This window comes from Pelodiscus sinensis, chromosome 17, assembly GCF_049634645.1.
Source record: "Pelodiscus sinensis isolate JC-2024 chromosome 17, ASM4963464v1, whole genome shotgun sequence".
In the NCBI taxonomy this organism is placed as follows: Eukaryota; Metazoa; Chordata; order Testudines; family Trionychidae; genus Pelodiscus; species Pelodiscus sinensis.
In genome coordinates, this window is record NC_134727.1 from 5130916 (window position 1) to 5144379 (window position 13464).

The 13464-nt window shown below is 39.7% G+C and overlaps 1 protein-coding gene across 2 annotated transcripts in view; it reads right to left on the reverse strand.

Annotated features, from left to right (window-relative positions):
- RANBP17 (RAN binding protein 17) overlaps positions 1 to 13464 on the reverse strand; it is a 235346-nt gene that overhangs the window by 181356 nt on the left and 40526 nt on the right. For both annotated transcript variants that reach the window (XM_025181074.2, XM_075900151.1), the window contains 4 exons: positions 13280 to 13452; positions 9623 to 9816; positions 4598 to 4703; positions 1642 to 1777 (listed from right to left, as the gene is read on the reverse strand). In XM_025181074.2, coding sequence (XP_025036859.1) covers positions 1642 to 1777; positions 4598 to 4703; positions 9623 to 9816; positions 13280 to 13452 — 609 coding nt within the window. The remainder of the gene's footprint in view (positions 1 to 1641; positions 1778 to 4597; positions 4704 to 9622; positions 9817 to 13279; positions 13453 to 13464) is intronic.

Below are 13464 nucleotides of genomic sequence, written 5' to 3' on the forward strand. Positions count from 1 at the left end.
ACTCTTGAAATAAAACTAGTTGTATTATTTTCCTTACTAGGGATCTACAATACATTGAATAAAAAACATTTATGGTATTTAGTAATATTTAAGCTATTAGCTATTTAAACTTCCATGTAAATGGCAGTTGTGGCAGCAATCTTAAGACTTTTCAAATAGTAAAATACACAATTCGCCATAAGATTCTTGCGCATTATGTTATGATTTAATGTGCAAGAACTCAAGCTTTACATCCTTCTTTGGGCGGGGAAACTTCAGGCATCTGAATGTTAATACTTATTTTTAGGACATCATTTCACCCAGATCCAAATTCTTCCCCTAATTGTACCTTAGCACTAGCCTTACACCAGCATGGTAATAGGTCATCGTGCATTAACAAATCACGTCCATTCAGCACCCGTCCAGACAGCAAGAATCCACACACAATAAGGAGAATTAGGAAAGCAATACACTTACCCGACAGAAATCAGATATTATTGATCAGAATGATTATGACAATTTTGCGTCCACTGAATTTCAGTCACAAGGGACATGCCTACACTGGGGAGCTATTTCAAAATAACTCCCCTTACTTCGAAACAGCAAGGCGACTGTTCACCCTAACACGCCTGTTATTTCAAAATAATGCGCTTATTTCATAATAATAATTCCTGCTTGTGAAGAGGAATAAGCTTATTTCACAATAGTTATTTCGAGAGTTATTATTTCAAAATAACTTACTATGAAATAACCTGGTAGTGTAGACATAGCTTAGGCATTTTGTCCGATTCAAGCAGGAGCAGAATCTGTTACCGTAATATTATGAAACAATGCATCATATTGGAAAAAACACGAAATAGGTTTGGCAAGTGAAGCAACACTGAAGTTTCTATGAAAAAGCAATTCAGCATAGTATAAAACTTTAATCTTTAATATCAAAGTAAGGAGCTATTCAATAACCCTAAACTATGATTCAAACTAAAAGGGGATAAAAGAATTCTGTGGTTTGGGACCATTCACCAGAAAAGCATGATTGCAATACTACATAAGTAAAACCAAAATCTTAGTCACTGTCAAAAGTCTTGCTAAAGATTCGCTTGGGGCTCAAACAAAATTCCTTCAATCTTTCTCAAGATCAATTGATCTTGTCTTACTGATGCTCTCTTTATAACATCTATATTATGACTGTCCCCTACAGTTAAGGTGAATTAACTGCTGCTTCTTCCAAGAATGCATCTTACTTTTCCCTTTTCCCTATTTAAAATGCAGAAAAGCCAAGTAATGTGAGAAATACAGTGGAAACTGCATAAATGAATAACTGTCAAAAGAAAAGAACTATTAAAAGAATAAATCTTGTGTACCCAGCTGTGAAATATAACACAATATAGCAGAACCCAGTTAAATGTTTGAAATAAAAAATTGAAATGCAAAGTAACCTAAAACTGCTAAATGAATACAACTTTTAAAAATATTAACTGTCTGCATGCCAAACCTTTACATATACACAGTAGTAAATCTTCTCAGAGAATCAAAAAAAATTGTAAAATTAATTAAAAACTGATAATGTCTTCAGTTTTCACTCTGGCACGTATTTTTATACATACAAAAGTAACCCATTTCATCATTTTAATTACACACGTCTTGTTTGCTGCAAAGACTAACCTTTGAGGTACGCTGGAGCTGGTCCCCCACATATGTTTTACGGAATTGATCCAAAAACCAGAGAATTGCGAGTTCTACTTTTTCATTACTAGAGCGTGGTAACTGGGCATCCATCAAGGATATCAGCTGAAAAACTCTTAATGCCAAGAGAAAACAAACATTCTCAGGCGGACTATTCAAAGACATAAATTATATTCTGATAGCTAATTTTTATGGGTCCATCAGCAATTATTTATTTGCCTAAACTACTGTTTGCTACTTTTCTTCCTTACATTTCCTTCTTTTATGAACTACTGAAATGACCACTGCTCACAGCTGCACATCAGCACCACGCTTATTGCTAAACTAGGCTTTGTCACTTGAAATACATTTTTATACTTCTGTCAACTTGCAAAATGCTCTTTTTCTTAGTGCAGCATCAATATAATGAAAGCATTAGTTACTACAGCTAAAGAGCATCAGGACTTAAAATGCAAATGCAAAGTAAAACTACTTTAAGGGTACAAAACTGCGTTTAGTGGAAAATGAAAAACATTCTATTCAGAAAACGAATCTTGTTTATGTGGAATGTGGTAATTTTTTGTATCACTCTCTTACCCCATTCTTTACTACTTAAGGAGGCCTGCATAAAAATTGTGTCTTTGGGCTAGACCCTTAGCTGATATATTTATGCATATCTGTATTGATTTCAAAAGGGCTATTTTGATTTACCCTAATTAAAAATCTGGGTCCTTATTTCTAAAATTAACAAGCTCTTGCTTCTCCTTTTCATTCTTCTCCTGTTCATACTTAATTCTTAAAGTACTAATTTTTTGACTAGTCATTTGGGTGCTCTGAAAATTACTGTGATTTTTTTCTATTTCTGATATGTGCAATTTTTGGATTAGAAGCCAGAAAGTATGTGTTTTAAAATAAGCCTCACATTTAATAATATAGTAGAACATCCATAATGATGCAGAGTCCAAGGCTGTGTCTCAACTGCAGACTTCTTTTGGAAGCAGCTTTTCCAGAAGAGATCTTCCGAAAAAACGTCTTCCAAAAGAGAGTGTATACACAGCAAAAGCGCATCGAAAAAGTGATCTGCTTTTTCAAAAGATAGTGTCCACACTGAATGGCTGCTATCTTGCATTTAAGCTATGATTACTATGGACAGAGTGGCCACTGGGACACCTGTGTTTTTTTCCTCTTTCCTCTTCTTTCGAAAGAACTTCCTCTTCCCCGTCCACACATGCCTTTTTCTGAAAGAGCTTTTCCAGAAAAAGACTTCTTCCTCGTAGAAAGAAGTTTACCAATGTCAGAAAAACCCCTCTGTTCTTTCGATTTTTTTTTCAAAAGAATGCGATTGCAGTGTGGATGTAAATAACTTTTTTTTTTTCCAAAAAAACCTGCTTTTTCGAAAAAACTCTGCAGTGTAGACATACCCTAAGATGGATTAGTGAAGCCTGACATGAGGATGTAGATACAGGCATCTCTGGCTAATTATAAGTGTGTAAGTCATAAGAACATAAGAATGGCCGTACTGGGTCAGACCAAAGGTCTATCTAGCCCAGTAGCCTGTCTGCCGACAGTGGCCAGCACCAGATACCCCAGAGGGGGTGGACCGAAGACAATGATCAAGTGATTTGTCTCCTGCCATCCATCTCCAGCCTCTGACAAACAGAGGCCAGGGACACCATTCCTACCCCTGGCTAATAGCCTTTTATGGACCTAATCTCCATGAATTTATCTAGCTTCACTTTAAACTCTGTTATAGTTCTAGCCTTCACAGCCTCCTCTGTGTGAAGTCGCTTTTTCAAGTGTTCTGTGTGTGAAGCCAGGGCAAGTGCGACTCTCCTATGTACCACAGGAACATCCTGTCATCCACAATAGCCTCCCCCCAGTCTGTGCTTCAATAAACTCCGAACCGAAGAGACAGGTTAAAGCCCATATTTTTAAAAGTGGCATCAAATTTTGAGTATTAACTTCAAATGTCTATTGCTTAATTTTCAAAGGTGCTAAGCATCTGCAGTTGCAGTTCCCTATTTGCAAACTCATGTAATTAAAATGAAGGAAGAAATGCAGGAAATGGACAAGTGATAAAAGCAACAATTAGCAAAGCTACCATTTTAAGGCTATGCACATAATAAATAATAACTACCTTTTTAAGTCTACCTATATCACAAATGGTAGGTGCAAATGCTCAGCCCACAATCATCCAAAGTTGGACTCTCAGAAAGTAGGGTACAGAGAAGGAGAGATCACGTTTGAAATTCTTGCTCTAATTCACTTTCTGCCTGGCCACCCAGACCAGGATGAAAACACTAAGGCTGTGTCCAGACTCCATGCCTCCGTCGACGGAGGCATGTAGATTAGCCAGATCGGAAGAGGGAAATGAAGCCGCGATTAAAATAATCGCGGCTTCATTTAAATTTAAATGGCTGCCCCGATCTGCCGATCAGCTGTTTGTCGGCAGATCGGGAGAGTCTGGACGCGATGCCCCGACAAAGAAGCCTTTCTTCATCGACACAGGTAAGCCTCGTGAAACCAGGTTTACCTGTGTCGATGAAGAAAGGCTTCTTTGTCGGGGCATCGCGTCCAGACTCTCCCGATCTGCCGACAAACAGCTGATCGGCAGATCGGGGCAGCCATTTAAATTTAAATGAAGCCGCGATTATTTTAATCGCGGCTTCATTTCCCTCTTCCGATCTGGCTAATCTACATGCCTCCGTCGACGGAGGCATGGAGTCTGGACACAGCCTAAGTGCTGAAATCTAGAACTACACCACCAGATTGAAAAATGAAGGAGCAGGGTTGAAATCAGCTCAAATTCATATAAATTAAATACAGCCCTTGAGTTTGTAGCAGATGCCAATGTCATATACAACAATTAGGCAGAGTTTGGGCTCTTCTCTTTTACCAATAGATGTTTAAAAAATCGTATAACCCCTGGCTTGGTTTGATTTAACAATACACTTACCGGCAGGATAATTCTCCATCCATGGCATCATGTTCATCTGTACTGGTGTAAGTTAATCTTCCTCCTACAACAGTACCAACAAGATATACCAGCCATGCCAGACGTCCTAAATTAAAAAGAAAGAAAAACCCTGTAATAAGCAACCACATCGGCACAAAATAGTTCTGTATGACATACAACCGTGGAAGAGTCTGTGGGAGTAGAAATGGAAGCTTCATCCCTGAAGACTTTTTAAAGTGGACTGGACAGACTAGGGATGTTAAACAATTTGATTAATCAACTAATCGAATAGTTGATGGAATTTCTAATTTACAAAATGTTTAAAGTTTTTTTTTCACATTCTTTGCTCAATTCTTCATTTGTATACCACAAAGCTTCATTTAATCTCCCCCAAGCTTTACAGTGACACATTCTGAAAGTACACAACTGAAAAGCAATGATTTTTCACCGCCCAGGCCCATTCAGCGAAGTCTTCCTTAAGTACACACATATGCAATAAAGGCCTGATCTTAATTTCTCATATTCGTGTAAATCAGGGATAATTCCCTTTCAATTATTGAGGTTACTCTGATCTAAACAAGGTCATACACATAACCCCCATGATGATAATCAAATGGGAAGGACACAAGCAAAGACAAAATAGCTGCTAAAATGTACCACAGAACTCAAATAAGAGGGACATGATTTTTAATACAAGTATTTATGATAAATCATTCTGCTCTGTATTTAAAATGTTTTGCAAAACCAGATAAAGTGTAGTGATACATATGCTAATCTTTACTTTTATTTCTAAGACACAAAGGAACATTAATATACAATTTTATAGTTTTGGAGAGACTTTGATGACACTTACTTTAAAATTCATTCAAGTTCTGAGACCCTCCATAGACCATTCCTTCAGCTTATCACTTCTTCGCAACCCCCCATTTCAGCTACTCACTATAGAGTTTTCTCAAAATTCTTTGGTCAAGGAAATGAAGGTTTGCTCCTCAGCCCCAAGATAAGAAAACAGGAAGGTCAGCTCCCCTCTCCCCCTTCCTACAGAAGGAAAGAGCCAGCTGAATGGAGGCACTGTCTCTATGCAATTATCTTTAATCTCTAGCCTTATATGTGCTTTCATGCAGATAGTTAGTGGCTGCTGTTGGAGTGTGGTCATCTGTTTCCCAACCCTCATCTTCTTCCCACCTTTGTATCTTGGACCTTTCAATATGTCCTCTGTGGATTTGAGGAAAGTGTAATGTGATGGAGTCAGATGACCCCGACTCATAGGCAAAGGGGACCTCTGATTGAAGACCCCAGAAGGAACAATTATTCGTAAGGATTTTTACTGTGGCTACATCTAGACTGCACTCTAAAATCGAAAAAAGCATATCTTTTTTCCATTTAATTTCAAAAAAGGCTATCAAAATTTGGCACGTCTATATGGCGCCAAATTTCAAAATAAAGTGCTCTTTCAAGCCATCCCTTACTCCTCGTAGAAAGATGATCATTTGGTATTAAGTCCAAAGTTCTTTCCATCCCTGTGACATCCATTTCCTCTCCTTCCCCTGATGAAGCAGATGGTTTAGGAGAGTTCTTGGGGGACTCCTGGGTCTGGTACCCCTGAGGTATCTGGGGTTGTAGGAGTCTGTAGGCTGCCCACGGGTCCCAGTAAGGCCAACTGGGTGCCATGGGTGGTAGGAGCCATTGTGTTTGTTGCCACTGTTGATCCTGTTCTGGCTTAGGTGACAACGGTCTTGAGATAGTCTTGTATAGAGATCCTTCTTCATCCTCCCCACACAGTGGCGAGGGCATTGAAGCCGATAATGGTTAGAAGCTGAGCCTGGAGGAATTTAGGGTGCCCCAGGGGGGTGGGATGGTAGAGGTGTTCCTGGCACTGATGTCACTGCCAGATTCGCTGTGGCAGTAAACTGAGGCAGGTATGGTAAGTTGCTATGTGTTATGAATGGAGCCAGTGCCAGCAGAGGTATTATGGCCAGTCCCCTAAGGCTCGTATGTTTTCATGCTATTATGTGGTACCAGCCTTTCAGCACTTGTACTGCAGAGCCGGGAGCTGGCATCGAGCATGCTCTCCCCAGTGCCGTTGTCAGTGCTTCTGCTAGCAGCACCGTCCCCGTTTTTGTCGGCGCCCTCTTCAGTGGGTGAGCGGTGCTGTGAGTATGGCAGCTGTTGCTGCTGTTGTTGCCACCTTCTGCATAGTGGCGGTTGTATCAGCACCAGCTTGGAGCTTTTTGTTTTCGCTCCTGGGCATCTTGAGGGGGAAGGTCACACCTTCTCCTTGGGGTCCCGGCTTTTCTGAGCGCCGGTTCCCTTCCCCGCCTACTTCTCCATCACCTTGGTATTTGTAGGTGCAGAGGCAGGCTTGCTGTGTTTCTTTGGTGGTATGTCTGATGCCACCAAGTAGCGGAATCTCTTTCTGGGTGTTTGAGCCCTGTCCTGGTCTCTGGCGCTTGGGATGTAGTTTAGCCCCTTATCCTGGGCACCCCCAGAAGATCTAGTTGTGGGTGATGCCCCTTTCGGCTTTGAAAGGCTGCAGCTTCTGTAAAGTGCAGGGGAGGTCTCACTCTTCCCCTTTCTTCTTCTTTTTTTTTTTTTTTTTTTTAAGAAAAGGTAAAGAATGCTAATCTAATCTATTTACAGTTCAACTTAACCTAACTACAAACATCTAACAGGAGTTTAAAGGCTGAGGTGAACTAGGGCAACTGCTCTTCTGCGACTGAAGCCGGCGGTGGTCAGAGAAGAACCGAGGAGGCGGTTGGCTGTGCGTGCGGGATGAACGTTCTTACTGTCACGTGCCAGTGCCACATGCACAGCCAACCAGAGGTCACTGCTATTAGAAGTCTGCCGACCATGGGTGCAGCGGCACTGGCACACCTAAGGTGGAGGACCCACGGGGACACTCCTCGAAGACCTGAGGCCACCATAAATTGTTGAATACTTTTGAAAATTTGGTCTCAATTTTTCTCTCTCTCATTTTATTCTTTTTAAAAAGGAAGAATACCTACCTATTTCACAGCAGTGTTTGAGAATTCATTAGTTAACATTTACATTTGACCATACATATTCTATTATAATAATTAATTGTTACTATTAAACAGGATTCCAGAGAGTGCTGAAACCAACCCCGTAACTTACTAGATTTGTGCTTCGCAAGAAACCTGTCATATATAAAAGACACCACTGTCAAAAACAAAATCCCACCCAGGCACAAAATATTCCACAATTACACAATAAATAGCAGCCAATTTAAAATGGTGCAGGGATTACCCAACTAAAAGCAGCACTACCAAAGAATGCATAGCTTGAAATGACCAAATCAACAGCAGGTGCTCCAGTGACTTGAAACACTAAAGCCATCTAATAAAGAGGGGCCATTTCAAATGACTGCAGCAAACAGCAGCTGCTTTTTATAGCTGCACAGTTCAAAGGGCAGTGCCACTATTTTGAACCAAAAACCCTGGTCAATATCTTGTATTAAAACATAGAGCTACTTACTCTGAGTTATGGAAATAGCTGAGATTTAAGCAAATGCTATTTTTCTGATGATAATTTCTCCTTGTTCTCATTTGTGGAAAACAAGATCTCAAGTCCTAACACATAACCAGTTTACCATAATAGTTTTCCCTGTGCTTCACTACTTCCACTATATGAAACATTCAGGGCACTTGCTTTTGCAGCTGCTTAGCTAGACTACACTTTTTTCTTTGGCAAAATAATTATTGCTGTAATAATCTGTAATTATGGTTTATAATAGCAATAATCCCCAAGAAATCAGTCATTACCATAGATCACAAGTAATCGTTAACTACTGTTAATGACCCATTTCTTGGGGATTATTGTTTTAGTAAACTATGACCGCATCACCATCGATAGTGAGAGCAAGACAATATAATAAAATGAGATCTTAATATAATATTAACTTGTTTTGTAACATTAAAAGCCATTAAACATCTAAAACTGATGTATAACTAGGGACATAACATTTATTATTCGGCATGAACAGAAGTGGTTAGTTTGCAGAAAAGAAACTGAATTTTTCTGCAAGGGGCAATACAGAATTAAACTGCAAACAACTTTCTCTTATTTCCAATTCAGGCCTAACACTCCTGAGTTAATGTAACTGACCATTTTCCTTTGACGCTAAGCAAGAAGAATCCAACAACAGCAGTGAAGTACAGACTGCAGCTGGACAACAGAAAAATGCCTATTAGTACAAGTTTTCCAATGCACCACAAAAGGAAAAAGTGACAGGTGTATATAGTGAATGTAAGTAAGAGAAAGAGTCAGACCATGTGCATTACATAAGCTAGAACAATAAAATGGCTGCCCACACTGAACACCGCATTTTCAAGATCCAAAATCTATCTGTGAAAGGGGAAAAAACAGCTACATTAGGACAGAATTAGTCACTTACATAGTCAAGTTAAACATGGCATAGCTAGGAAAAATTAATCTATGTAATGAAATTAAATAAGGACAGAATATTGCACAATTTACATACATTAATGCTTTACAGCTAGATGCTTTTCCAATACTAGTAGTAATTAATCCTCACAAAACTAGGAAAGGAACGTATATATAATTAGTGTGTCCATTTTATAGCTGGGACAGCCAAATCAGAAAAGGCCTACTTTTTCAAAAGTGAATGTCAGTTTTGGGTCCTTCCATTTTCTGGTACCCAACTTGAGAAATGTTTTTTCAGGAGTAATGAGTTCTTGCAGCTCCCACTGCCTTCTAATTGAAGGGTGGATGTTCGTCATCTCTGAAAGTCAAGCCTTGGGGTTTTAAATGTGTGAACCAAAATCTGAGGCACTCCAAACGGGAGGCAGCTTTTGAAAATTTGGGCCAAACTGACTTAAGTGAAGTAGAAGTAATATTAGAACTCCACAACTCCCACTTCCCAGACATGCACTCAGGCCACCTGACTACACTTCCCTCATATACACAGACAATATTTTTGCACCATTCCAAGCCCACATAGCAGAGAAGAATGCAGTCTTAATCACAAAAGAAATAAATACTAACCTTCTTGGACTGTGATTTCTAGAGGATTCCTACTAGAAGAGTGCAATAGCTTTTGGTAGTTTTGCGCATTTTGGTCAAACAACTGTACAAGAAGTGCACAGGTCTTTTCATATTCACACCTGCTGACTGTGCAGAGTTGCTCCAGCTGCTGAAATACAGTAGCTGTATCATCCAGAGGATCTTCCAAACCATCTCTGCAATACACACAAAAGAGGAGTTACTTACAAGTAACTATAATCCTTTAAGAGTTGCCTCTGTGCATTCACACCTGTGGTAACTAGCATCTCTAGCATCAAGCCACACTCAGAGGGTTGCCAGCTCTCCCAGACTGAATGGACCAGACACTATTGCTGCAAGTGGTTGGGAGAGATGGCAACCATAAGATACAGGACTGTGTAACTTAGCCATGTCTTCTGGTCAGTCCAGTATCACTCTCATGTGGGAAAGCCATCATTGGCTTAATCTATATAAAGGTGCATACATGCCTCAACCACCTCTGTCCCTTCTCACCAGCCCACAAAGTCCTGAAATACAAAAAACTCAGAGACAGAGAGGAAAGGCAGGTGGGCAATGAGAATGCATAGAAGTAACTCTCGAAGCACAATTGTTACTAGTAAATAATCCTGCTTTTTTCTTAAAAGGGCCTCTATGCATTTCCATGGATGAGACAGTAGCAAACAGTGGCCCCATTAAAGGATGGTGGACAAAGCATTCTAGGCAAAAATGGCCTATGACGATGCCTTACAAAACTGAGCATTAGATCACAATGCCAAGACCAATGAACAATACTTAACAAAAATACTAGCATAGCTCCATGCTGCAACATCGTAAGGCTTTACAATAGCAGTCTCGGACAGATAAAGAGGCAGCTCTGGCCCTAACAAAATTCATCTTTAAACCAAGAGAGGCTGTTGATTTGACTAAGGAGTATCAATGCTCAACATCTAAGCCATAAAAGCAAGAGCTCTCTGGGTAGCCTGGGATCTGAGAAACAAAACAGGAGGAGAGATGTAATATGACAGATTAAAATTTGACACAATCATAGGTAGAAAGATGGGCTGAGATGTCAAAATGGCTTCTTTATGGAATACCACAATGGGTGCAGAGGCTATAAATGAAAAAAAACTCCACCTGGACAGAGAAGTGGGCCAATACTGATGCCACATTTGGGCTAGAAGTATGACATTGGCTCTGTCCTCTCTGATTTTCCTTATGACTGAGTACCAAGGGAAGTGGAGGGAAGGCTAAGAGCAACAATTCATCAGATGAAGATTTTTTATCTCCGTGAGCATTGGTGCAGTAAATGACACTTGGCTGAAATAAGTCAATTTATGGTTGACTGTACCTGAAGAAGAATGAGGATACCAGCGACTGGTTTAGGGACCATTCATGTTGGTTGTTTCCTGCTGAGGGTGTCTGCTTGTATGTTCTCCCCCGCTGTTAGATGTACAGCTAGTGGGTTTGCCAAGAGTAACGTCAAAACAAGTAAGCAGTCTCCATAGCAGACATTCATCAGTAGAGGAGACCAAAAACAAATATCTTTTTTATTTTTCTCCTTAGGCTCCTTTCACAGACCAGAATGCTTTCTTGTCCTTTCCTTTCTCTTCTCTTGAGCAGGGTCACAAAGAGACCTGAAAACCTGACTCTCCACAGTGATGTTGACCAGTGCTGACTGAAAGGACACCAAGGAAATTTTTGGTGCCAAAAGATTGCAGTGCCAGAACAGCCCAATTGCATGGAGCATGAAACACCTGACAGCACCAACCAAGAGGCTCAGCCCATTTGCCTCAGGAAGAACTGGAGGCCTGTCAATGAGGGGGGCACTAAAGCAGGGGCAATAAAATGCATCTCAGATCTTCTTACGGAAGATCTCAGCAAAAAGATGGACCTCCAAACTCCCAAAGGAATGCTAGGAAGGTCTAAGGAATCCAACTGCACCTGAAATATTAATGATCTGTTCCTCCTCAACTAATAAGAGACAGTGCAGCAAGCTGTACCCTGGGAGACTATGAACCTGTCTCATGCACAGTAGACACCAAACGTGCAACTATCTCTGCAAAGATGGCTGAGAAGGTGGCACAGCTTTACAACTCTATATGGGGTTTAGCCTAGGCAATAATCCAAGGCAAGTGGCCCCAACTACACTAATTTTAATATGACAGACTGAACTCACTATAAAAGCATAGGGTCAACGGACCTGAGAAGTAACTCCACTTAGGTCTTGCAACAAAGCAACTGAGATGGCTACGGTAATGCTCTTCCTCGTATAGACTGACATGATGTCAGCAAACTAGCACGAGAGCACTACTAAACTCCTCAGGAGACAAAGCTTTTATACAGTTTCACAGCTTAATACACAGAGGTCCCTAAAGAAGGATTAAACATTTTTAATAGTGATAGAAATGTAGCCGTGTTAGTCTGGTGTAGCTGAAACAAAATACAGGACTATGTAGCACTTTAAAGACTAACAAGATGGGTCTGGCCCACGAAAGCTCATCATCTAATAAACCATCTTGTTAGTCTTTAAAGTGCTACATAGTCCTAAACATTTTTAGTTATTCAAAACACGCTTTTTCTGTGGGTGTTTTATTTGAAGTGATTGTATGGTAAAATTTGTCTAAAATATAAAAGGGATTTTGGCTATACAATGTCAAATTAATAAATAGAAATTACTGCTTGGGACAATAAGCATAAATCTATATAGCAAATGATGGAAGTGTTCACTTACACACTTACTGCAAACAAAAATAATACACAATCAGCATAGATTTGAATTTAATTAACCAATTTGTCATGGCATTTAAAACAGAAATATGATAACCAACCCTTATTTTCAATTTTTTAAAGTATATTCTCTGAAAAGTGACTATAGAGAAAGAAATGTGGCATTCCATTTTTGCATGTATCAGTTACTTTTGCCTAACTGCAAAGCCTTGAAAATAAAACTGGCTTCCTTACAGTATATACACATCAACAACAAGAGAAATTCTGGAAGTGGAACCTAGTTAGCAATTCTTTTGATGATACATGAATTGGAATAGAATCCAGCTCACTCTAACTTGTATTGCCCCTGTGTAGAATATGCAGCTTGTAGCTTTTTTTTTTTTTGGTACTAAAATGATTGACTACAACTTTGAATGCAACAGGGAGCATTTGGGTGAGTAAAAAGAGTCTTCTTTACAGACATTTTTCAGAGAAGAACCACACTTGAAAAGAATTATGCTACCTCATCTTGTGTTACTCACATCCTTTCTGCCTTCTTTTTCTGATGTATGGAGAGATCCTAGGAAACACCTTGCTAGGAAGCCACTGCTCTGATGGCATAAATTACTGAAGAGGCTCAATATAAAATATATTTGAGATACTAGATAATAACTGGCAAGGATCTTATTCTAAAATAAGGAGGTCTTGGGGGGAAAAATCAACTTGAACTCAAGTTTCATTTTTGATTTTAAGACAATGGACCAAATTCTGATCTCAGAATAGTGTAACACAGCAGCGACTAACATCAGTGAATATTAGTTAATGTAACTGATGTGATTATCAAGGCCATTAAGTTGTACTGATTTCAAAACAAAAGTACAACAGAAAGAACAAAATGCCAGCTAATCAGTGCTCTAAAACTGCAAAGTTCTATTCATACTGAAGAAGGTTTACCTTATTACTACAGGAACAGATTCCAGTCTAGAAGTAATATATGCTTTTGTGATCTCTGGTGCATATGTATCTAAAAGGTGTGGTTCTGTTGATTTCACAAAAGGTACTGATGCTACCATTCTCTGCCACAGAGTCAGCAGATAGTGAACGCTGTTTGGAGCAAACTCCCAGTGCTACAAAGAAAC